Source organism: Falco rusticolus, chromosome 6, assembly GCF_015220075.1.
Source record: "Falco rusticolus isolate bFalRus1 chromosome 6, bFalRus1.pri, whole genome shotgun sequence".
NCBI lineage: Eukaryota > Metazoa > Chordata > Aves > Falconiformes > Falconidae > Falco > Falco rusticolus.
In genome coordinates, this window is record NC_051192.1 from 35,937,279 (window position 1) to 35,964,255 (window position 26,977).

At 37.3% G+C, this 26,977-nt stretch overlaps 1 protein-coding gene across 2 annotated transcripts in view; it reads right to left on the minus strand.

Annotated features, from left to right (window-relative positions):
- The window catches only part of MED23 (mediator complex subunit 23), a 40,400-nt gene extending 15,729 nt beyond the window's left edge, over positions 1–24,671 (minus strand). Inside the window, exons 1-18 of one of the 2 annotated variants that reach the window (XM_037391612.1) lie at positions 24,507–24,671; positions 21,379–21,410; positions 21,183–21,270; positions 20,323–20,447; positions 20,070–20,181; positions 19,190–19,288; positions 18,532–18,633; positions 17,526–17,595; positions 15,933–16,045; positions 14,603–14,698; positions 14,000–14,017; positions 7,334–7,534; positions 5,760–5,903; positions 4,116–4,261; positions 3,297–3,542; positions 2,984–3,126; positions 2,218–2,392; positions 383–546 (exon numbers count right to left, since the gene is read on the minus strand). In XM_037391612.1, the coding sequence (XP_037247509.1) occupies positions 383–546; positions 2,218–2,392; positions 2,984–3,126; positions 3,297–3,542; positions 4,116–4,261; positions 5,760–5,903; positions 7,334–7,534; positions 14,000–14,017; positions 14,603–14,698; positions 15,933–16,045; positions 17,526–17,595; positions 18,532–18,633; positions 19,190–19,288; positions 20,070–20,181; positions 20,323–20,447; positions 21,183–21,270; positions 21,379–21,410; positions 24,507–24,566 (2,134 nt within the window). In that variant the 5' untranslated portion in view covers positions 24,567–24,671. The remainder of the gene's footprint in view (positions 1–382; positions 547–2,217; positions 2,393–2,983; positions 3,127–3,296; positions 3,543–4,115; positions 4,262–5,759; positions 5,904–7,333; positions 7,535–13,999; positions 14,018–14,602; positions 14,699–15,932; positions 16,046–17,525; positions 17,596–18,531; positions 18,634–19,189; positions 19,289–20,069; positions 20,182–20,322; positions 20,448–21,182; positions 21,271–21,378; positions 21,411–24,506) is intronic. The other variant, XM_037391613.1, reaches the window with a different exon arrangement.
- Positions 24,672–26,977: the final 2,306 nt, after the last annotated feature.

Below are 26,977 nucleotides of genomic sequence, written 5' to 3' on the forward strand. Positions count from 1 at the left end.
CATGAGCAACATACTTGCTGTGAACATTCCTTTTTTTTTTTAAGGCATTTTTTTTAATGGCATGTATCAGTAATCAATCCAAACATTTAAATTTAAAATAATGAAACAAACTACAACAGTAATAAAAAAAACCTAGTCACACTGTATCTTTGTATAAAAATAAATTTCTAAACAACATCTGATTTCACTATTGCTATAATAATAGCTTTTTGCCTAAAAATAAGTAATTGGAAATTAAATTTACACTTTTTTTCAAAACCAGAAGAATAAGGCATGTGGTTTATGACTTGGTCATTTCCATGATATTCTCTTAAACAGTATTTTAGAGAAATGGCTTGACCACAGATTTCACTTAGACATTATCTCACAGTACTGCCATTACCTGTCACATGTGTTGCCCTTGCTAGAGTTAAGATCAAAGCCCTGTTGAGTTCCTCTGATTCTGCTGAAAGAACTGTTTTGGGATCACTGAGGAATCGTGTAAACTGTGGTTGGACTTCTGAGCTGCCCAACGCTGTGATTAGCCTTAGAGCAGTACTCTCCACACTGAAAGAAGGAAACAGTCCAGTTAGCAAATAATGCTCATATTGCTGCTTTTAAGATTAAAAAAAATACCTATTTTTCCTTTATCTTCTGCTTTAAATAATACAAAAATATTTTTTTTTGAAAGCGATGCTCTTAACTGTTTTGAAAAGTTTACTTTTTCCGCTGTTAAATAGTTGATAAAAATTTATTAAAAGTACTTTATTTTCAAATAAACCTCTCAAAAGTTGATTTAGTGAAAATTCCAGGTGCAGGGCCCCTGAAAAAGGGTCTTGAGTCTCTCCAATTTAGAGCCCCCCACCTTTTTGCTATCTTTTGAACATCGCCATCTAAACAAGGATACACAGGTATGTATGCAACAGATTAAAAAGGCACAAATAATGCATGGGAAGTGTCAAAGCTAACTATCACCTTGAAGCAGACAGCGCTAAATTGTCCTCATTGAAGAAGTGAGAAAGTACTGCTTTTGATTAAAAGCAGTTTATTTTCTAGTGCTCTAGTTAGAAGTGCTTTTTACACCAGGTAGTTTGAAGTAATTTCAAAGACTTTCATAATATTGTGGTTTTGAAATGCCAGAGCCATAGGTTAAATTTACTCCAATCTAGCTGCATGCGGTGCTTACCAAAAGTCACTGCTTAACATCCATATTTCACAGACTAAGATGACAGAAAAAGACTTAGGTGAACAAAAAGAGCAAGACGTTGAATTCAAGGAGAACCTTGTCTTTACTTGTTCTCTCTACTCTTGATAAAGGATAACCAGCTGAGCAATTTGAATTTGGACTAAAAAATTACTATGTAATTAGACTTCCTTGACATGAACTGATAATAATGAGGTTGCTCTATCTCCAACACATACCCTCACAAGAAGTATTCTGCTCTTGTGAGTGACTGGATGCACTTACCCTCAACTTTTCTACAACCAGCCACAGATTCTACATACAAACTGAATCTCATACCCTTCAACTTTGTTAATACTAAGCTAAAGTCAAAGCTCTTCCCTACAATTTTCTGCATATCAACTCTAGATCTTCTTTAATCAGCTTTTCTGTCTTTCTTGTATCCAAATTAGTCATGGTTTTATGCATGGTTTACACTGATCTAAGACCATACGATGGAAGCAGTAATACTTTTTTCTCCATTCAGGTACACGTATAGCGACCACAGGTTTGCTCCAACTCCTTTAAAGCTACAGGATAAATCAGATTATTTCTCTGATCTTACTGAAATTTGACTTCACTAAAGAATTAAGTGGAACCAGCTTAACTCTTGAAATTGAATTAAACATCCTCTACAGGAGTAAGCAAGTGCAGTCTGACTGGCAGACAAGCCAATCACTGTGACTACAAGTAGCAGACATTCCCTTTATCTCCAGTGCAAGAAGCTCAACAATTTTCTGACACTTCCTGACATGACTGTTCTGGTGTGCATTCCTGTGTTTTGACCCATGACACTGCTGCCATGTCTGTGGAAGAGGCTGCCTCATGCAATTCTGGGGAGTACTACCACTACTATCTGAAATGTGACCTGCTGAGATACAATTTAGCCAAAAAACAATTGAGCCACAGAACTGAGAAGTATTTAGGTCCCATTTAAACATAGTTCTCACACAGCTTTCCACATATGAGGAAGAAGGAATCTGATAATACAGTTAAATATAGCAATCATCACTCACCACAGATGAAGCTGGTTCTGATTAGTTTGTGGCACAGCAGCCAAGGAATGAAGATGGCTGAGCAGCTGAACTCTGTAATGAGGCTGGATGTGGTGCATCCGATAGCTAAACATTTCCAGCAGAGTATGCAAAATACCCCATGCATGAGACTTGAACACTGTTGGCAGGAGCTGACCTTATGAAAATGAGTTTGTAAAGTAAGTTTTCCAAGTGATTACACTTTAAAATACAAAGTTTTTTAAATAAAGTTTTGTACAGAATACACTGTGGATAGACAGTTATATTAGGCTGCAACATAGATATTTGATTTGAAAACTGTGTTAACTCCAAAAAGGGTGTGTGCAAGTGCTGTCTGAAGATGCTGTGAACATGTAGAGCTCAGTAACTTCTTACATGAACATATACAGCAGCCATGCAAATTATTTTAACAAGTGCAATTAAGCATCGTTTGCATCTCATTAAGTAACTTCGCTTATGATTTTCCTTTAAAAGCACATTTTTGCACAACACAGCATAACTAGGAAGGTCCTGACAATAGAAGTGAAGGCATAAAGGGACAGCAGCACACTCATCTGAAAATTATTGTAGCATTATGATAATTATTACAATTTCTTTTATATTAAAATAATTTATACATGTATTCAACATGTTGCATCATTAGATCTTAATTTTTACTATGGACTCTAGTTGCCAATGAAAGAAAATGCTACTGAACAAAAGGAAGTGGGAAAAAAAGAGAAGAAAAAACCAAGGTTTTCTTCCTTACTGATAAAGCCTTTGATGCCCAAGGACTCTATTTCCATATAAACCAAGAGGCGACTATAGGTTTCCACAAGAGCAGGAGCCAAGGCCACACTAGATTTTGCATGTGCCAACTTGATTACCCTTGTAGCTATGCTATGAATCAGGCTGAGGAGAGAAAGTATTTTTCAATTAAAAACAATAACTTGAAAGTTAAGAAATTTATTAAGTACAATAGATCTATACATGACATGTCCAGAGACAGAAAAGGTTTCCTGATGATAATTATCTACACACAGATTCACAGGTTAAATAAAAAAACTAGCTGCATACTGTACCTCATTTTGGCATGAACAGTGAGTGAGTCCAATAGGTTCATTGGCAAGGGGGTAATAGACCCTGATGCCATACAATTAGTCCCTGGAAGAGGTATTCTCATGTTGCCATTTCCATAAATAGTCTCTACGAGTACACCCATTGGCAAAGTGAAACACTCTGAATTGGTTGAGTAAGCATTGCACAACAAGGCAATCTTGTAGTCATTCATCTGTAAGCTTTTATTTCTTAAACTCTGTTGCAAAAACCTGAGTGACAAAGAGATTAAACATTAGGTAGAAAGAAACAAGAAAAAGAACACACATGCATTCCAGGAGTACAGCCACAGTAACCCCACTCAAAATTCCATTGTAATATAGTAGAAAACCCCAAATATTTATTAATTGCACCACATCAAAATGACTATGCCACAGTTTCACTATGTTACAATTTTCCTATATCAGAGAAACACCTCAGCAGAAAAATGTACTTTAAAAATCACCCTTCCAGACAAAATTTTACCCAATGTGCTGCTTACCCACATTTCCATACAGCAGCATCATAAAACAAAACTGTCAAATTACTTTCAGGTGCTCCCTCAGTAAAAAAGATTTATTAGTCTGAGATGTAATATATTACTTCCATTATCTGTACGATAACAGCATTTCACTTTTTATGAAATATTTTGACTTTGAGCTTTCTTTTTGAATTACTTTATTCCTTTGATAACCCTTAGACAGTTTGTGATCACACAATACATTCTGAATACAGACAGACTTGGAGCTTTCTATTCCATTATGTCTTGAGACAAATAAAACCACAACGAAACCCCCAAAACTCACTCATGATGAAGTTTAAGAGAATGAGGAATGGGAATCTGTAACTTGGAGTTGTCACTATGGGCCTTCCGATTCAGATGAATCCAAATACAGGTCATTGCAAAAGCATGAGTTGACTGGGGTTTGTTAATATCAGGTACAGGAATACACTAAAGAAAGAACACATGAATGTGACATATTGCATATATTAATGAACAAAACCCCAACTTAGATAGCCAGAATTCACAAAGTCAAGTTTCCTTTTTTCTGACTTGGAACACCATAAGCAAAGTATTTAAAGAACAGATTCTACCCTCAGCTGTGTGTGCAACTCTAAATCAAGAGCTCTGGAAGACACCTGGAACTCAGTAATTTGGAAAAAAACCCAAAGCAAAAAAATTAAGACCTCAGAAAATGGAAGCTCACCCTTAGAGTATCCAAATTCAAGACATACATAGTTGCGAAGCATATACTTTTACTCTCAGCCTCACACTTACACATTATTCCAAAATCAGTTATGGTATGTGCGTCTATAGTAGGTAGTCAGTGGTTCGCCAGTATTTTCTGAAAAATCTAACTTGTCTAGCATCACCATCATACTTAAAAGATTAATACACTTCCTATGAAAAGGAACAGATACACCCCAAAACTCAAAAGGTTTTGGCTACAGAGTCAGATATGTTACTGCCACCGGAAAAGGTACACTGGCTCTCTCCTTTGGCCAGCATCCACATTTCTTTCCCTTTGGTACAGTTACTACTGCACAGGCACCACTGGCAGCACAAGTGAGACAGCAGCAACACATAATCAAGGGAACAGCAAGACAGATCCTCTTAAGAACAAGAGCCATAGATAACATTTAAACTGCTTATTTAATTGAATCCTCAGAAATGCCCTAGTCCTACAGACATTTTAAACAAGTGTAACTTAGAGCCCACCACTACAGTTAAATAGTCCTGTCACTCTTCCCATATTTTGTGCTGAGAAAAGGAATTACAAGCTCATGAAACTAACTGTACTGAAGAATTTCTGTGGGTCAAAACTAACTTAAGAGGCGGAACAAATTGCTACATATCAGTTTGGTACACCAAACATTTGTGTTTATACATCTACTGACCCAAAAGAGAAGGCAATATGACAACAGCAAGCAACCAGGACTTCATGCTGACAATGCTGTCACAATGGAAGTTTAAGAACTTCCTCTAACTCCCTCTTCCTCAGGAACCTGTGTTCTAGAGGAATGTACAAAGCACAACTAGCATTTGATTTGCTACCACAGAATGAATTTTAAGGAACCATGAATACAACACCGATTTAAAGTGTCTTGGTCAGTTCTTTGCACCTTAAAGCGTGTCACAGTGTATTATTCTGTTACAGTTACAGATTTAACAATACAATTCTGTACTATTCTTTAATAGTATCCTCAGTGCTTTAACAAGCTCTTCCAAACCTTAGTCACACCAAAAACAAGGAAAAGATGTTAACAGAAGTCTTTTTTGCCCCTAAAACCATTGCACAAATGCGGTTACTGGAAAAACACAGCTAGAAAATCCTGAAAGTCTTCATTTAATTATGAAGTCTCTGTCCAACTATGCAGCAACTGCTATTGGCATATGGGTCTCAAGTTGCATTAAAAATAAAACTTTTAATTTCAGAGAGAAAACTTACTTCTTTCTCAGGATACAGGAGGTCAAAAAGCTTCATAACTGGGAGGAAATCTGCCAGTGCATTCTTCTGAATGCTGCCAGAGATGAACTGGAGTAGCACCCACATCAGATGGTCTCTTCCTTTAATGAGACCACGGCCTGCCAACTGTCAAAAACACTCAGTAACAGACAAATATTGCATGAAGAAAAATCGCTGCAAAGATTCCTATGAAAGTAGAAGGGCAGACTAAAACAGTTCCAGACAAGACTACTGGGAATTGTGTAACAGGGCTTAGGCAGAAATGCATGTTGTATTTTCAGAAAGATGGCAAACAGGTGCATTAGTTGAAACAGAGAAACAGACTCCAGGAGGGCCACAACAATTACAGGTAAGATTTAAAATGTGTTTACCTCTTGAGGATCACCATTTTGAAAAAGTACCAACTCTTAAATATCGGACTTAAATTGTCACCTTGTAGCCCAGTACAGTATTGTCATTGCTAGCAGGCAGCCAGGGTCTATATTAGCTCTATAAAGAAAGTCTCAATCAGAACAACTTGGGCTTGCTTCATCTGGGCCCACCTGGGTTTATTTTTTTGTAGTTAACCTCTTTATCTGTAACAATTCTCTATTAACCAGTACTCTAATCTTATCTATCTTGCTTTAGGTTTAGATCATATTTATGCAACTGTGTTGTATAGCATCTATTGGTTCAATGGTTCATTAACAGTAATTAAAGGAATGCAACCCTGGTAAAACTAATTTCAGGGATAACTAAACAAGCAGAGAATTAGAATGCCTCACAAGTGAAACGTAACATATATAGTACATTCTGATGTAACATGGAACTGTGGACAAATGAAGATGGAACAATGTGTAGTCCATGTTAGAAATTGTATCTAAATAGCTACAAGCTGATCCTATAGTGAAGAGAAAGAACACCCCTTTCCTACCATCGATGCCATACTTTCAGTGAAGGGCTCAGGATGTTCCTGACTTACTGTAGCCCCTCCTCGCCTTTCTTATGGAGGACTGGCACCACCACCCTTAGAAGTCAAAAACACTGAACACCAGAGAAAAGGGTAAATGCTAGGAAGTGTATAGTTTTAATGGAATTATTATTAGGAAGTAATAATAACTTTGGACTGTGACTGCCAGTATGACTGTAATTGGACACATGATCTTTGAGTAAACTGATTAGAGAAGCAAGTTCTTGCATCCATTTACATGGCATGTTTCATTAGCTCACAAACTGAACAGGGCATTTGGTCTGTTTGAAGCTTGGCTGTAAACTGAATGCAACAGCACAGTACCCTGATCTTCTGAATTATGCCAGTTTATCTCCTTATTCTAGTTACTAGCACATTTTGAATCAACATGTAATGTAACATCCTGTAACTGAATATACTAGAAACAGACCTAGCTCACCAGCAATGCAACTTGAGAATTTGACTTACTTCTACAAAGCACAACAATCAAAAATTTAATTCTTACGTATAAGGTACTTATCGCAGGTGTAAGTGCCTTTTTTAAAAACGTCTTTTGTTTTGTTTTTAAAATCTCTCTTACCACCTGGGAGTGATACAAACAATTTACCTTTTGATGGAGTGACAGGACCATATGAGGAAAACTTGCAAACTGAAAGAGCACAAAGAAAATGAGCTGGCTGGAGAGATGCTGCCACAGAAGCTGACTGGTTCCACCATCATCAAACTTCTCTTCAGTCTCAGACCGTTCCATGGCATACACCACAAGATCCACCAGCTGGTCCTCCAGCACAGGGCAGCGCTGCTTGTGCTGTAAGGCAGAGATCAGATACAGTATTCCAAAAGCCTTGCCACTAACTTCAGAATTTCTACAGTTGCAGTTACAGTACAGTATTTTGACAGAAGGCTGGGAAGCATGAAATGAAGTCTGAACTTAAGTTAAGGATAAGCCAGTGTATTAAAGCTGCACTATGTTACAGGTCACAATGATTTTTACATTTTATCACACACTACATAATTCTCTATTCAGTTCCAAAACACAGATCGTCAACGTGCAAATAAAATCTGAGGATTTTGCTTTTGTTTTTTTAATAAATTCACGCAGAATGTTATTTCTCTGATCTTACATTCATGGAAAACAAAGTCCATTCTTTTAACGCACTGGTGGGGGTTCTTTCATTTGTTTTGGGGTTTATTTGTTGGGTTTTTTTCCTCCTTCCTTCTTTTCTCCTTTAAGTCAATTTCAAAAGTAGGGATCACCATACAGCAGATGTATCAATTACACCACCAAACCCAGAGGCAACATCCCAATACATGATAGAGGTGTTCAATGACTATTCTCTTTTTCACTCTCATTTTGGGCTCCCCTACAACCAGCAGCAGAATCAAGATTTGGTTAATACCCCTACAGTTAGGTGCTGTCCTCCTGACACAGTGCCACCTGGTACAAGATCACAGACTTCAAAATTAATCTGATAGAAGTGGTATGTTCTACAGCCTGTGAATAGAACAAAAACTACATATCATAGTGACGAGCTCTTCAGAGGTTAGATTTAGACTGCCACAATCTCCACAGAGAGATATGGAAACACAGGCATCATTTAAAATACACGCCTTCCATGATGACTTTTAATAACGGTCAAGTAAGGAATGCATTCTATATTCAGATACGTAAGTTAGTACAGATGTATGTAAAGCAGGCCTGCTACCAGTGATTTGAAACTCAGATTATAAATCTTTAATTTAAGACCATGAAGTACGTCACATATCACAAGTTCTTTAGTGTGAGGTTGGTGTATTTTATTTTGGTTTGGTTTTTTACACCTGATGCCTGTAACATAACGCAACCTTAAAGAAAACATTATTACTTTAATGATACAAAAGAAAAGGAACTGAGCTGCTCAAACACTAATCATGAAAATGCAGTATCCCTTTCTAGAGGCAAAAAGTTGCATGTAAAAAGGTTTAAAAAGATTGCCCGAATGCTCATATAACATTTTAGGGATGCCTTAGATGAGTTCTTTGACTTACTAGCCAGGCAGCCTAAAAAAACCCTTTTAATTAATAAAGAAAGAAATAATAGAAGAAAGAGATGCTGAAAGGAGATGCTTGTTCTACCTTCATCGATGGTAGTCTTTTGCTATGAAAAAAAAGAGATTCTCTTCAATTAAAAATAAAACGCAAGAATGGGAAGAGTTGACAAAATATAGTGAACAGCATCCCCTGTTGCATGCTGTTTGCCAGCTCAAAACTGCAGAAAGCTACAATTCCAGCTGTGCTTTCTTGACACATGCTTAACACAAACCTCTAACTAAACCAGAAAGCATTGATTACATTACAGTCTCACCTTCTCTTCCAGTACACAACGCCATTATCACAGATCAACCACATTACAGGCTTACAGAGAGCAGTATTAACAACACCAGTTGAGAATACTTTGGGTTTTTTGTGGTTCGTTTTTTTCCCCCTCCCAAAGCAATTAATTATGAAGCAGAGCAGGGTGCAACAGACAACACTACAGACTAGTTTATAATCCAGCATGCAAAACTACTACGTACAGGGCTTGAAATTTAGGTTTGCTAAGCGATGGGTTAATGTCCAAAAGCCTAATCATGTTAGGCTATATTAATTTAGAATAAAGTTATTCAAAGAATACAACAGGAAAATATTACTGTTAAAAAGAAAGCCAGAATTTCCAGTAGGAATTTTCACTATTCTGAGTAATTCTAAGATTGAAAAATGTTTAGGAGCCAGGAAATGAAAAAAAAAAATATTCATCTTTAATTCTGAAAATCAGCCTTTTATTGCTATAAAAACAATTTTCAAAAGGAAATATAGCAGTACTTCACATTCCATCTCCATTAATTTAATTTTCTGGCAATTTTTTTTTCTGTATTTTCAGTGAATATACATTTTTGCATAAATTTTGTAGCTATAGTTTTGGAGCAGAAATAGAATACTGTGCTGCATAAGAATTTGCAGGATTGGGGCCTTGTTTTATTAACTGCTCATAACTGAAAGAACATCTCAGCGTATACCGAGATTAATAAAAATTAGGTGAGAGCTGATTCCCCTCACAAACAAGCAGGAGCTCATGTTTTGGTATTTTTCAAACAAAACAAAAACAAACAACAAAAAAAACCCAAACACTGTTTTGGATTATATATTAAAACATATAGCATTCAAAACCACTACTCTTTTTTTCCTAAAGAGAACATTATTCAAATTTTTGTAATTTGATTATATAAATACATATTCTCCATTTTGCCCTGAAAATAATATTTAAACATCTGACAAATACATAATCTCACTGAAAACATTTTTAATCCATACAGTAATAAAGGGGCATGGGGTAGGGAAGGGGAAGTGCTACCATGAAAACTTGAAACTAAAATTTTTTGAGACCAGCCCTCTGATGGACTAGTGGTACTTTTTTAAGTGGATCAACGCTTCAATTGGGTTTGGAGTGGGATTTTTTTGGTTGGTTGAGGTATTTTGGGGGAAGTATTTAACACGTTAAAAGTGTTCCCTGAAAGAAAAGTATCTTAAGAAGTCAGTAAGGCTAGCTGCAAGCTATTATAGTTTTTGAATATTTTAAGTAAACAACATTTAGCTCAAAAATATTTAATCAATATCTAACTTAAGAAATGGATTCATAAGACCAAACTGCAGAGCCCAAGATCCCTGCAAGAATAAACAGTCTCAAAAAGTCCAATTCAAAATGTGTAAGTTAAATGCTTGAAGTAGTTAATACAAGACAGAACTATACCTGCTCCCTCACTTCCATTTTCCAAAACTGTATGCTACCAAGACACAAAACATTAAAGCTTGCTGTTTATATTATGCCTGATTCTATTCCTACCAAATTCAGTGGGCACTCTCAAGCTTTCTTCACTAAAAAAAAAAAAATACGGAGTAAGTTTCAACAAGGAGATTGCACTCAAGTGTTCTCAACACACACTCTTACTATCAGAAGTATATAAAAAATAACCACAGCCCTTTAATTAAAGTGCATTGTTGTGTTAACACTAGTAATACTGGATGGTAAGTTTCCAGCATCAACTTAAGATATTTTAAAAATCAAAGGGAAAGTCAGTTTTTGAATATTGCACTATGTCATTCCTCTCACTTAATGATTCTGCTTACACCACACATGGACAGACATGAAATAACATCTTCCCCAAGGAAACTATCCTGGTTTGTAACTAGGAGGGAATACAACTACACATCCACCTGAACAGAGTATGGCATAAATAATTTCCTACTCAAACTGCAGATCACCACTGCTGGTTTAAAAGGTGATCAGCCAAATATTGTATTAATCATTTTTTTCTTTAAATACTATCGCTGCTAATTAAAAGTTTTTATACCTTATAGAAACCAGACAACTGAAAATTACCTCCTCTTTCAAACATTTCCCAACCCAAAGAAATCAAAGTTTAACAAAGTTTTTCATCGTTTAGAGGACTGCAATACAATCCTGACTGCAATTATGCAAGCAAAAATGGCATTTTATCTTCATGTAAGTCTGTACATACAGCAAAGGTAAAGATATAAACCAAAATGTTCAAAGGGACTTTGTGTCCTTAAGACATTACTAAAGCTCAATTTTAAGAACCAACTGTAGGATTCCTAAATTGAATCGTACTTTGGCATCAGTGCATTGAGACACTTTGAAGTGTTTATCACTTTCCAAAAAAACCAGACTGTCACATATCTTAACAAATTATTTAAAAGATAATTAAGTATTGGGACTATCACCCCAGATCTAACAGGAGAATATAAATTGACACAGAATCCTTTAGGTTGGAAAAGACCCTTAAGATAAGAGTCCAACCATAAACTGTAATAACATACACGATAGAATACAATTTAAATCTCTGCTTCCCACAGACCAGTTCAAAAAGGTATACAAGAGAAGGTACTGTCCCACACAGAAGTTAACAGCAGCAAAAAATAAAAATCCCCAGACTCCAACAGAAGAAACGTTTTCAAGTCCATATTGCTACATTTGGACTTACAGCTATAAGTTTGATGAAGGTGTAAGAAAACTCCATCCCACAACAAAATCCCACAGTAAAACTTAGAAACCTGAAAGGAACATAGGAATCTATAAACTTATCAGATTTTACTCTCTTAATTTTTCTCTCTGCAAAGTTCACAGGACAGCTGGATTTGTACTCTTTTTTTTATTATTTTTTTTTATTTACACAACTCATGAGATGGCTTAAGTGAAGAGTTTTCTAACAGATCTGCTTAGTTAAGATTGAACCAGAAGATTTCATTGTTCATCTTCAAGAATATTTGAGAACTAGGACAAATTTGGCTGAACCATACCTAGTTTGTGATGCCAAAAGATTCAAATGAAGGCTCCAATCCTGCAACTGGATCTGTGTAAATAGTTGACAGGGCATACAAGCAGCTTCACATAAATCATTAATGATCATAAATATATAATGATCATTGCTTTGAGGTGTTTCTGTATTTATTTTGAAAGAAACCTGGCACTATTTGCATTTCTAAGTGTCTTCTATTATACTGACAATTCATTTCTGCAGGTTAGTTCAGTTCTAATAATAAAAATACAGAATAATCAGCCATTTTACTGAAAGCATCGATATAGTTACACAACTTGTGAAAAGCATGCTACTACTTTTTGTCAGGTGGCTACAATAACAAATTAATTTATAGCATGAAGTTAATTTGTACCTAAAAGTGAGTAAAATTTTAATGTTTTACACAGATTTAAACCGAGTATATTAATGTTTAAATGGAACATTAACTTCCTGTTCTATACCACTACACCACCCTACTCTGTATTTGTATTTTTAACTAACAAATTTTCAACAGCCCAAACATCTTTATGCTGGTGTAACTGTAGTAACACAGCTATAGTTCATGTTCTGTCAGCATTTCCTTTATAAGCTACATTCTTCAAGTTTGTTCCTTGGCCATAAAAATTCATGCCAGGTTGAAACTTTGTGTAGGAATTGCTATACTAGTAAACAAATTTTAAGAAGTATAGTTTAATATATTTCATTATTTCATTTAGATTTTCTTGTTACTTTTAGAGAACAGTAGAGTTAGAAACCAGCATTTTTAATATCAATGTTTTTTGACCTGAAGGCACAGACCATACATATGTAGTTAGAAGACTAAAATGGGTTCAATATATTTTTTTTCTAGATCTTGTATAATTTACCAGCTACAAGATGCATAGATACAAGATGCAGTAGTTAATTAACTGAATGTAGACACAGAAATAGACACAGAATACAAATACTACTCATTTCAACACTAACCCTAGCAGCTCGTTTCCAAGGTTTAACATTCCAGCTGCTTTAAGTCTCAAATACAAAAGACTGTCATATACAACACGGAGTACTGTTTGCCAAGATGTAGGAATCTGCGCATTCAAAAACATTGTCCCAATCCAGAAAGAGCACTGGTGTATTTCACTTACAATGGGAAATATACACAAGGTTTCAGGATCATGTAAATTTTATAGTCAAGTTACAAATCTGAAAAAAGTTTCTTGAATGGAAACACTGACACAACCTTCACTATAGTATTGCAAACAGCAACGCTATTTTATAAATCTTGAACATGTTTTTTTTAAAGTAGGTGTGGAATTGATTATTGTAACAAGGGATCAACTGTAAATGTAATACCCATATTTCAAATTTCAAGTGGAAATCCACTTGGTTGATTTGCTCAGGTGTTTATTAATTTGTTTACACAAGTAGTCAAATTTTAAGGTACTACTTTTCACATGGTATTCTGCACTACATTTCTTTCACCTAGCCTGGAGAATATTAGAATTGCCTGTTGGGAAGTTTGTTTACAGAGGCTTCCTGCTGATAAGAAAATTCCACTAGTAAAGTTTTTTGGATTTTTTACGTAAACATGTATTTGCAGCTTAATTTTACAATCACGTGCAGTGGATGTTTTTCCACCTGCATAAGGAAAGAAATTTTGAACTAAGAATCTCTCCTGATCTGAAAATTCCAGCAGATAAGGTAAAAGTTCTTATGACTGGTAAGGTAAATGGCAGCAGTCCATTCTAACAAAAATTTTAGGACCAAAGGACCACTGACTGTCAGCTTTATACTACATCTCTCATATCTCTAGAGATTTGTAGTAAGAATTTGTCCTTGACTAATGGTCCTGCCAATTTCAAGCCCTGACTGTACATGTATTCTCTAACTAGAATCAGTGGCTACAAAGCGGCCAGCGTATCGTTAGTCACAATACAACAGTAAGGTTGTGAACATACCTGAGCAATGTTCAAGGTCTAGAGCATTGGAGGATGGGCAGGACAAGACAGGACAGAACAAAAATAAAGGAAGAAAAAAAGAAAAGACAAAACAGTGACTATGAGGCCAGCCTCAAGGTTCCCCAAGTCAGACTAAGCCCTCCCATTCTAAGGTATAAAAAGAAAAAACAAACAAACAAAACACCAAAACCCAGCTTCTCACTGTTTTAATACTACAACATGCCAATATAACAGAGTACAACAATGCTTTAAAAACTGATGAACAATAACCATTTTTATTGTTTGAGCTAGCAGTCTCCTACTGTCTGTCAAAGGTGTACTTGAGGCTGGCCTTATAGGAAAAAAAAGCAATGCCAAAAAAAAATCATATTTTAAATCTCCACTTTTCAATTTAACATTCGTAAAGCAATATACAAATGATAGGAACAACAGTGTCCAATTAACCTAATGTGATCTCATAAAAAAATAAAATAACATAAAAAAAAATAAATCACTCTCTGGACCTAAACTGTTTTGCTTAGTTAGCTATAGCAAAGAAAAGAGAAAAAGAATAGTGCAGATTCTGTGCAGAATTAAATCATGTGTTACAGCATAGTACAGTACCTGCTTATTCAGACCTAGCATATTGCAGACCATATCCCTTGAATACGGTTGTTCCAGCACATATCGCAACAAAGCAGTCTGTGGCTCAAACAGATCCTTGAAAAAAAAAAAGCAATCACACACAAACATATATTGCCTCTAGATTACGTTTAATATTGAGTTTACATTTAACTGAGTTAAACAATGCAAGAATGAATGTTTAATTTATGCTGATAGGTATTATCTGGCAGATCTTTTTGGTCTCTGATACCCAAAAGTATGGAGGAAATAATCACAGCTCTTAAGAAGTGACAGATTTTATGGAGACCAAGCAGAAGAACATTCTTCATCCAATAAAAGAACGGCACATGTTTTGAAACAGACTTGAAATACTAGAAGACCGTCGAGAACTCAAAGGAAGCCAGGAAAGACAACTGGGAAGCACATGATCAAGAAGCATAAAAATCATGAGTAGCATGAAGACAGCAGATACGGAACAACTGCTCACTGTATCTTCCAATAGCTGAATAAGTTTAAAGAAAAATGCTATCTGAAGCTAGGTTCAAAATAAACAGAAGGAGCCGATTCCTTATGCAACATAAAAGTTGAAATGCGGAACTCCTTGTCAAAGGGATGTGGAGGATGCTAAAAGCTTACACGGGCTGAAGAGGAGACTGAACAAATATTTGCAAGAGGAAGGTTTAGTAAATATACAGAAAGCAAATCTGCTGCAGGGAACACCCAAAATGATAATGGCTATACAGTGTGAACACTATATATGTCATTAGATATACTATCTATATTCTTCCTTAGATACCTAGCATACCAGAATATGTGATGCTGGACAACGTGGACTTTTGTCCTGATCCTTTACAATTTTTAAATTCTTTTGGTACAGCACTATTTCACATTCAAAGTTTTGAGTTTAAATAAGATAACTTAAATATTTAAGTTTGAATTGTGAAATTCGTTTCCTATAGAATAACAAAGTTCACAGAAAAGAAGAAATTACCTTCCCATTCTCTTACATCTTCCCATTGCTAAACTAATTTTCCAGTCAACTCTTTGCTCTCACTTGCTCTTTCACATGCACACACCCGCAAAGCACATTAAAAATCTCATGTTCTTCCGCATTCTGGGCACGGGTTATACCACACACTACTTCAAAGGTCCTTTGCATATAGCTTGCAATCACTGAAGTATTTAATACAGTGAAAACATCTATGGCTTCAATGTCAGCCTAGCTGGAACAACTAGATATTAACAGTTTAAATTATTTTTTTCCCTCTAATGACATAAAATTTTTGTATTTATTGAATATAACATGCTTAAGAAACTTAATAAGGCATACCTTATCATATGGTAAGAGACCTTTCAAAGGAAAGCGAAGGGTTGTAGGATCCAGCTTCCATGAGTTGCACATGGCACCTGAGTTATTTACCACAGGAAGAAGACTACAGCGACCTACATGCAATGAAACATAAATCCTAAAACAGTGAAACTGGCCTATTATTTAATCATTCTGATACAAAAACTAGCCTCAGTCACTTTTATGCTCTCCTTAAATTTCCAGTTTAAAGCTTTTTACCATAGGAATGCTTCAGGCTGACTTTATTTTCCTAATTTTCAACTAATGAAATATCTAAGGAGTAAAATCCCCATTTATTCAGATTGGGTATCCAAAACCAAAAGTATTTGCAAATATTCACCTAACAGTGCCCTTTTAGGTTACCAAAAGACTGTTCCATTGCCATCGCTTGACCTAGTGATTTAATTTTGCTTCACTGACCCTTCCTGCAATGAAAATGGTATTACTAACCTAAGTATATAATCAACTCTTTTGATTTTCCTTCATCCACCACGGAAGATAAACTGTGGGCAGGAAACAGTTCAGCAAACTAGTCAAATACAAGTGTCTGTACCCCAGTTAGTCAGTGGAGATCTAGTCAATTCAGTCAATGTAGGCCAATGTGATTCAGCTGATTACACATGACAAGTTTTTTGCAGGGTAAACTTAAGACTTGTTGGTCAGTGTAGATTAGGCACCTGGGATTTATTTCAGCTGCTTAAACCTAAACATTTGATATGAGCCCTTAGCACACCTGCATACCAGCATCTAAATTTAGGAGCATACAGGTCATTTACACATGCAAGACGTGTAAAAATTTGTGCATGACCCCTGTGACTCATACGCATTAGAGCTATGCCACCCTTTCAATAGAAGAATAACCAAGGCTTCCGAAAGACAAAATTCTTTGGAGCTCTACAGATGAATTTACACTCTTAACGTCTGCACTGAAGAAGCTCAGTTGCAATAATCCTTGCTCAGACCCAAGAAATACTGCAGCTGTTTAATCTCAAAGAAAACAGAAGACATTTTTGAAGAAAAATGCAATGGACATCATATTAGAACAGTCAAATTTGATTCTTCAGTTTTCTAGCAATAAATAAAGGAGTACTCCTTTCACAGAAAAGGAGAACCAGTACTCTCTAGAGCTAGGAAATGTTCACACAGAAGCCTGCGACAACAGGGATAAGACTGAGCAGCTACAAAAGCTCCAATGGAAACTGAAGTCAGAAAACACTCTGTGACTAACACACTAGTGGATCCGTATTAACTCAAAATCCTTGAGCAAAGAAAACCTACAATTTCCTTAATGTCTACTGTAGTTAGAAACTACATGGCCATGTAACAAGCAGTACACTCCCACTACCAACTTGTAGTAAAAAATTATTTTGATCTCATCACAATGAATTAATCTCTTCAAAGCAAAAAAAAAAATAAGAGAAGCAAGTCTGAGAACAAACCGACACGAGTAAAGATACTACGTGAAACATAAACTCTGAATCATTTTGCTTAGGCAAATATATGCCCCAAAGGGTATAAGAACCAAAATAGTCCAAATAATTTATTTTGAAGAAATTAATGAAGTCATTCTCTTACCACAAATGGAATTTATTCTTGCTGTAGGTCTGAAGGTATCCACAAAATCCGATACTAAATTACCTAGTAACTGGGTGAGGAGAGAGGAAAAAATAAGTTAAAGGTTTAAGTTCCAGATACTGATAAGGACTATTTAAGACTTAAAACCAGTTTATACATTTTAATAAAACATACAGGAATCTACTACAATAACTAGCTTCCTACACATTTCAATATGCTGGAAAAAATCATCCAGAACCTAAAACCACAAAAGGAAAAATGTGACTCTGTAAAGAAGGGACAGGAAGCACTCTTAGTTTGCACCTGAGTAAAAGTTTATATAATAACTGTTTCTCCCATACATACTGTATTATTTCAGTGCACACCATTTAGTAACAGATGATTTAAGAAAAACTTTAGAATTTCTGTTCACAACAAATCTCTGTTTGCGTCTGAATAACAATTCCACAAAAACAAAGGACCCAGATTAGCACACTCTGGATGGCTCAAGAAGCCGGTAACAGTCTCACCATTAATTCCAGGGAGTCGAAATTTTATCCTTTTGCCAACACCTAGTTATTTCAACAGAATACAAAACTAATAACTGTATCAACATTACATTCTTTCTGGAAACAATGATCATTTTCATTGCACCAGAGCCCCAAGTATTTTTGCTAACTGAATTTAACAAAAAGAAAACACTGGTCAGCTATTTAAAGCGACAGAGAAAGCACAAACTTATAGGTAAGCATGACCTGCATTTCCAAATATATTCAACAAAACCAACTGAGTGCTTCAAGAGTTTCAATCAGGCCATAAGTCAAAACTATGTCATCAATTTCATGCAAGAACACAGGGAGCTACTGCTGCAATCACATCAAGTCTGTATCTTAATTTACATGCCTAAACACAACGCTTACTGTTGCATAGGAGAACTAAAATCTTCATTTAAACTTTGTTTTTAAAAATGAAAGTAATTTTGTTTTGTGTGGAACAAAACTCAGATTACATGATCTGATATCATTACCCAATGGGGAAGTTTTCCTTCAGGATACAGTTTTCTGATTTCTGTTACTGCAAAGTAGGCAGGTAACAAACATGCATTTCTTTCCAAAATGTAGGCTACCACCTATAAATAAAAAAATACATCAGTGTAAAAGACTTTGGATAAAGTAAACAAAGGTGTAGCCTGTCTACCAGTCTGTAGCAGCCCATGAAAAAGAGTTAAAATACTCTTAAGTTGTATTCTGATAATACTACATTAGTTTCAAACCTGTTTTCCATTGTACAGGTGTAAATTATATTGTTTAAGCCTAAGTAAAACTATGCCTTACGTCTGCCTACAAAGTATTGAAAACAATTACTATTTTTAGTCTCTAAGGACAAAAATAAAGAAATTAATCTCGATACTGTACCTCATACATCTTAACTTAGGTCAGTCAAACACTGGGCCTGACTCTCCTGTTAAGAGATTTTAGTGCTTATCTACAATATCCCCAAAAATCTCTGTTTACTGTATAAAATAGAACTACAGAAAAGAATTAAAGAGCACAAACAGTAAGTCTTTGCATTGAACTGTACCAACTCTGAAAGACAGCCATCCCAGCTACTAGAAATTCACCAATAACAAAAGAATGAGGCCTATCTTCCTCTGCAGGGATAATATTCAAAGTTCAGATAGTTACCTCTCTTGCTGCTAAAAGTTGCTGTACAACAGCTGAGCTCACAGTGTTTGGAATTGTTAAGATTTTCTCTAGGATCACTTTCAACAGATCACGCACACCCTAAAAGAAAGCACTCAAAATTAATGTTCCCAGATCCTCTTTATTTCTGGCAGAAACGTTACACAAGAAATAGTCAGACAATATTTTGACAGACAAATTAGTTGCTTGTTGCTTAGTGTCAGAAGACAGGCTTCCACTGAGAATGTAAATGCTAATGACTTTAAACTCCTTACAGAACTTCTCCATTTTAGGATACCACAGATGAGAAAGGAACTGTCAAAATTTTGGTGTGCATCCAGAGACATCCAACCTACAATCCAGCCTACTTGTGCTGACCAACGTACAATGCTGTAGTTTACGTTTTTCGCTCTAACACGCTCACCAATGCTGGTGAGATGATTCTCTGCAAGACATACCCGCTTTCATACTCTTTCTGTTAAGAGCTGTAGCCTGCCAAAGACTGGGCTTTCAGGACCTTTTTCCTATGTAGCAAGAGGGGTCAGAGCAGATGACAGAACTTCAGCCTTAACGCTTCATAGTAGTACTTTCCCATGTGTGCTACTTCTGCAACTGCATTAGGGTTACTTAGCTTGTAACTGAAATGAGGGATGAAAGATGACTGTGTAATACAAAAAGAGTAGGAAGAATTACATTGTTCATACAGAATTACCCATCAAGGTAAAGCTCAACTATGAAAAAGCATTAAAAGTGGTCTCAGCGAATTATTTTTCTTTCATAATCAAAGCAGACTTTGAAACACTCACTGTGTCTGACAAAATCATAAAAACAAAGCCAGAAAATACCATGTCTTAGCACAAACAAAGGAATGGGTGGAAGATACCTTGTAGTCTACACCACCAATAATCTTCCGGACCAATTTAAATGTTAGTGCCCACAACTGTGTCCTTTCCCACTCAAGTGTATCAGAGTTTATCAGAGATTCACAAACCATCCTAGCAAAAGGAGACAACGCAAGAATGAATGACAGATAATAAACACATATTATCCAGCAATAATTTTACAATGCCTTCGTAAAATACCATCCAATATTACAATTTGTATGCATCCCATCGATTCACTCTGACGCAGCTTACCTGGGTGGCAAAAGTCCAGTTTCTACTGCCATAGCTAAACAGTCATAAAGAAAAGAGATTCTTTTAGGACTATGCTGGCTATGAATGAATCTTACAATCCACTGGACACACTGTTCATGGGATTCCTGAAAAAGCAGTAGAGGGAAGAATACAGGTAGTGAAACAAACTGCATAATTTGTACAGTATCCTACCATGAAAAAATGAAACAAATACAAGAACAAGATTATAATGACAGAAGTTGTCCAGTTGTCCCACATACAGTTATTTCTACAAGTCTTTTGGTCTGATTTTTAACAAGTCCAGCCATCCAGTACTGGTAACACCACCTAGTGAAACATCGATTTCTATAGTCAACTTTGGTGTTCACATATAAGTAAGCACAGAATAGAACAAAATAGAACTTTTCTACATTATTCTTTCCTTTTCACAGTTACAATCAAATTCAATGAAAACCAAGATGACCAGGTCTCCAATTACAGAACAGTGCCTAGAGATACCTAACTTTTAGAAGGTAATTTTTGAACATAAACAATGATTTTTTTCCCTACCTACTCAGTTCTACCAGAAATCTTGAAACAACTACTTTTTTTTCTTTATTTCTTTACTATTATACTTCCATTTGCTTATATTTATTTGCACTGTACACCAACCTCTGATGAACAATTATATAATTTTGTAAATGTCAAAACCAATCCTTTTTCTTGCAAAGTCTTCCTATATTCTTTACTCCACCACATCTGAAACTAGATTCTGAATGACTGGACACAGACCTCAGCTTGAGTGTTTGTCTACTGGACAAGGTATCGCTATATTAAAAGAAGTACCTAAAGTACACATAAGCAACAAATTAAATGCTAACCTGGGAAAGACTGCTCCAGAACTGTCTAAAAGCACCCAGGCAGCTGATCAGTTTGGTTCTCTCATCTTCAGGAGTGTCCATAAACATACTAATGTAAAAAGAACATTAGTTATTAGCAGTACCTAATGAAAAAGCACAAGCGGAAAAATTCACTTACACAGAAATTCTTGCACAAATAAACCAGTATTAAACTCACCCAGGAAAAGCTTCTTCAATTACTTCTGTTTTCTGTAAGACAAAAACCCCAAGTGAGCTATTGTAAAAAGGTTTTCTTTGAGTATCACACCACTAGGATGAAGCGCAACAGAATAAGTTGCACTGTTACAGGACTGTATCAGAGAAAGATGTATTTCTTCTGCTATGCTAGACTCTTTCAAAGCTGAGGTTGCTTTGTTTTCATATAAACAATATACCTTGTGCATCCAGATTAAGGCTCTTTGTTTTGTGGTTTGTTTCTTTTTCTTCTAAACACCAAGAGATTAATTTACTTTGTAAAATTGGATAAATTGTTAGATTCTGTTATTGCAGCTCTTTTTTCATACTTTGAAAAAATTAATGTTTTTGAATATCATTGTTTTTATTCTAGTTATGTTCCATGACACTCACACAAATCAATCACATACTTTCTTATCTGAGTTAGAAGCATTGCTTTTTAAATTCCATTGAGTGATTAGACAGTCTTGTACTAGGTGAAAGATTATATATGAATATCCAATTTCCCCCTTATAAAACATTCCTTTTTTTAAACTGCAATTTGGTCAAAGGCTTCTACATCATTATTCTAATACATCAGCAAACAGGTTCTGGAAAATACTACCCTACATCTTTTTCTACCTTCTGTAAGTATTTCTTATTATACTCAGATGTGATCTATAACTTACCACTATGTATTTCCATTTTTATATTGTAGATAACATCTACAATATTGTAGATAATAATATATATTATAACAATGGACCACTATGTATTTTCATTTTTATATTGTAGAAATATCAGCATGTTAACAAAATAATCTTTCTGGTATCCTTTTCAATCATACATCCTAGAACTGCCTGTCACTGCTATGCACAGCTTTCTCACAAAGCAAAAGAGAAATCGTCAACTGTTTGTCAAAAGTTAGCTGCTGTCCACCAGGTTGGTAACAGCAGCAGTGAAACTAAGTACTCACTATTTCCTCAGTTCTGGCTTCAAAAATTCAATGAAATTTTGTAAGGATTTGTTTTATTTTTTTTTGGGGGGGGGGGGGGAGCGGGGATTGTTACATAAAAATTCTAAGCAAATAACATTGCTTAAATACAGGCAATGTGACAGCACACTCAAATCACAATGTTAAACACATGAAAACATAATCCAAATGACAGTGCCAAAACAAGAAACCAATCTGGTATGGGCAATTAATATGCTACAAGCAACTTAACACCATTCACAGAAAAGTACATCATGCATTTTTTAATACAAACATAAAACAGAAAGAAAAAAACAACCTTCCCTCTACTGAAATTCATCATATGGACATCTTTTTCAATTACACTTCTCTACAAGACCTACATATTCTTTAGAGTTCAGATAATTTGATTGGCCTCTTCTATCTGAAGTGTCAGTCAGGACTTTATCAGCTACTGTCACCCCACTGTTTCTGACCATGAAGTGCTCAAATCTACCAATAAGTTCACTCGTTTGTGCTCTATAAAACAATGATCTAATTGCCCAATGACTCAGGTTCACAAGGGGAAAGTCCTGCTTAACTAATCTGATATCCTATGATAAGGTCACCTGCCTTGAGGATAAAGGGGAAACAGTGGATATGTTTTTTTCTGGATTTTAGTAAGGCTTTTGATACTGTCCCTCACAGCACCTTTCTAGACAAGCTGTCCAGCCATGGGATGACCACTGTGTGCACTGTGTGAAGAACTGCCTGAAGGGCAAAGCTCAAAGAATTGTAGTGAATGGGGCTGCATCTGGCTGGCAACCAGTCACCACTGGTGTTCCTCTGGGCTCAATTCTAGGGCCAGTCCTGTTCAACATCTTTATTGATGATCTGGATGAAGAGGTTGAATGAACCATTAGCAAGTTTGCTGATGATACTAAACTGGGAGGTGCTGTTGACTTTCTCAAAGGACAAGATGCCTTGCAAAGGGATCTAGACAGACTGAAGCACTAAGCAATCATCAGTGGCATGAAATTTAATAAGAACAAGTGCTGGATCCTGCTCCTAGGACAGAGTAACGCCAGGTAAAAGTACAAAGCAGGAGAGGAACGGAGTAGCTGGAGAGCAGCCCTGCAGAAAGCGAACTGGGGGTGCTGGTCAACAGCAGGCTCAGTGTGAGTCAGCAGTGTGCCCTGGCACCCAAGAGGACAAACCACATCCTGGGGTGCATCAAATACAGTATAACCAGCAGATCAAGAGAAGTGATTATCCTGCTGCATTCAGCACTGGTGCAGCCTCTCACCGAGTACTGTGTGCAGTTCTGGGCCCCACCATTTAAGATGGATGTGAAGGTCCCCGAGTGAAGCCAGAGGAAGGCAACAAAGTTGTTGACAGGGCTGCAAGGAATGTACTGTGAGGTGCAGATGAGGTCTCTGGGTTTGTCTAGTTTAGAGAGAAGGAGGCTGAAGGGCGATCTCATTGCTCTCTGCTGCTTCCCAAGGAAGGGAAGTGGAGAGGGCGATGCTGATCTCTTCTCCCTGGCATCCAGTGACAGGACACATGGGAACAGTTCAAAGCTGCGACAGGGGAGGTTTAGACTGGACATCAGGAAGCATTTCTTTACTGAGAGAGTGGTCAAACACTGGAGAAGGCTTCCTAGAGGTGGTCGATGCCCTCATCAGTGTTTGGACTTAATAACAGGCTTTAATTTTTGGTCAGCCCTGAACTGGTCAGGCAGTTGGACTGATGATTGTTGTAGGTCCATTCCAACTGAAGTACTCTAATAACCTACTGAACTATGCTTCATTTTGCAGATAGCATGGTATGGGTGTATTTCCATGACCTGCTCATTATGCTGCCTCCTCAAGGCATTCATCTTCTCATAGCCTCCCTCGAAGCACCTCCTTAAACTGCTTATTCTACAGAATAAGCCAGCACACTATAATTTGGCTTTGGGTAAGCAATCTGCCTCTCACTGTTTTACTCCCAGTTCTACTCTGCGTCAGCTTCTTCATAGAAACTAAGCCGAGCGAGGATTTCGGCTCTGACAAACCACCTCCCCCACGCATCCCCCGGGCACACGTCGCGACGGGCCCGCCGACGGTACAGCACGGGAGGGCGCCAGGCCCACACCGCTCCCCCTCGTCCCCGCGGCGGCGCTCCGGGGACAGACTCACCACCACCTCCTCGAAGATGCTCTGTAACTGCGTCTCCATAGGCACCATGGGGATCGCCATAATGCCAGGCCGCGCCGCGCCCCGCCACCGAGCGCCGGCCCCCGCCGGGCCCTTTGTCAGGCGGAGACGGCGGCGCCGCGTTCCCTCCCCCGCCGGAAGCTCCGTCCCCGGTGCCCCTCCCCGGGAAGCGGCTGCTCAGCCCGGCCGTTCCGGCGGCGGAAGCGTTCCGGGCGGCAACGCCCGCCCGGCGCGGGGCTCGGCAGCCGCCGGCACGGCCGCTCCGCCTGCGCCTGGCCGCCCCTAGGCGCTGCCGGCGGCGGGGCGAAGAGGGAGCTGAATCCGAAGGGCAAAAGCGGCAGCCCTGTTAAATTTGGGAGGGATTATTTACTTGCTTAGGCTTCTTTGGGTTTTGAATAATCTGTTCTTAAAATAATTTGATAAAATAAATGTTCTAGTTCTTACAGTAAGGATCCCTTACTTATTATGGGACTATAGTTTGCTGTAATTACTATAGAGTCAGTATTATTCCCATAAAAAGTCATAAAGGTGGAGTAAACTGAAAAGGCATTTGTCTGAAAACATCTGAGGGTACTTCACGCATGTGCAGTAGTTTTTAAGTGATAAGTAAATGTAAAATGTAAACTCAAAAGAGTTTTACAGTTTTGTGGCTCTTTTGATGCTGGCACTGTAGTTTCTGAGCTGTCTGTGGCTGTTTGGCCGTGAACCGAAGTTCAGTGAGTGCTGGCAACTAGGTACAAACTTAGGTGTACAGCAGAAAAACAAAGCTGATCATCCCAAATTCTAGTTGATAGATGAAAGCCTCCGAGCATCAGGAAATTAACACTTCCAGTCTTGGAGCCAAGTGGAAAATGACCGGGTGTATCCACAGGGGAAAAGCTCAGGTGAAATTGGATAGAGATTATTTGTTGTAAACAAACAGCTTTTGTGTAAACAAGCCTAGAAGAATACATAACAAACAATGAGAAATGTTATCAATAAATTTAAAAAGTACTCCAGGAAATTGTGGTATGTGGAGTGCCAGCACCTGCACAGGCAGTGGGGGTACATGCTGTAGCCAACAGGCAGCCCTATACATCACCGAAGTCAGTGTATTCTTGTCAGTAATGGGAAATACCTGGCTGGGAAACAAATAATGGCTACCTATATCTTATTTACATACATATACATGTCTGAATGATCATTGGAAATAGAGAGGATATAGCTGGAGGTCTGTTTGTACATGCTTGTGTTGCTCTTAGAATTGGGTTGCCGTCAGTCTTAGTGCAAAGCTATTTATTCTGTAAGAAATGTTCATTATACTCCTCCCTGTGTGCTTATTTAAAGTGTGTTGCAGTATGATCGAACATGCCCTTGGATGTCCCGTCAACATGTAGTGTCAGTATTTGCCCACCCTGGATGGACCACCTCATATTTTATCAAAATGGCAATGCTCAGGATAGGTATCTACTCTAATTCTATGCCAAGCTCCTAATCCATTACCATAGTGACCCATAATGGGACTGGAAAATGAGCCTGAAAGAGGTTGTTTTAGTCATCATTATGTTTTATCCTTATTTTCAGGTCCAGTCTACTATTCTTTCTTTTTCCTGCCTTACTGCTCTGTCACACTCACAGGCTAAGAGCCATTCCTAACTGTGCCTTGGGCTCCAGATCTTGATCCAGCCTCAGTACGTACCAAACCACAATCTGTCCACAGCTCCATGCCTAATACAACTTTATATTGTTTTTAGGTCATTAACCAACATTCATTCAAAACTGTACTTACCATGCCAGGCCAAATATAACTGGTTACCTTTATTAGACAGAGTTGGTCTAACCGTAACTTGAGTCCTGGTTGACAGCTTGGCCCAAATACTATGCCCAGTTTTGAGTTTTAAAACTGGACCATGTGATAGCCTTGAACTCCCTAAGACGTCCCAACGGTGATTTATCTCCTAAATTAACCCCTCATCTACGCAAAGTGAACAACCTATGATCATACCTTGGGCAGTGAATCTGGTCACTGGTGTGGAGCTGAGGGCCAGGGGTGCCAGAGCAGGCCAGGCCTAAGTCATGGTCACCCTGCTTTCCCTAAGGGAACCAAGTGTCCAAGAGGAGGAACAATGCAGATCTTACACACAAGGACTGAACCCAGGTGTCTCTGCCAAGGCACGAAGCCATGTCAGACTCCGTGTATTAAGTAACACAAAATTGCAAGACAAACAAGGAAGAAAAGCAGCATTTGCATGAGAAAGAAATGAAAATTTATTCCAGAAAATTTCTAGATAAAGAAATGCCTCTTCATCTAGAGACAGAAAAGGAAATGCATTTTTCAAAATAACTGTAAACATCATGTTACTCTGGAAAAAACCTTCATCAAAATGACCATTTGTTTAGGGATGATAAACATTTCTGAGAAAAATGGTTAAGCTTTGGGATTTTTTTCCCTAAATGAGTGCCATTCATTTTAG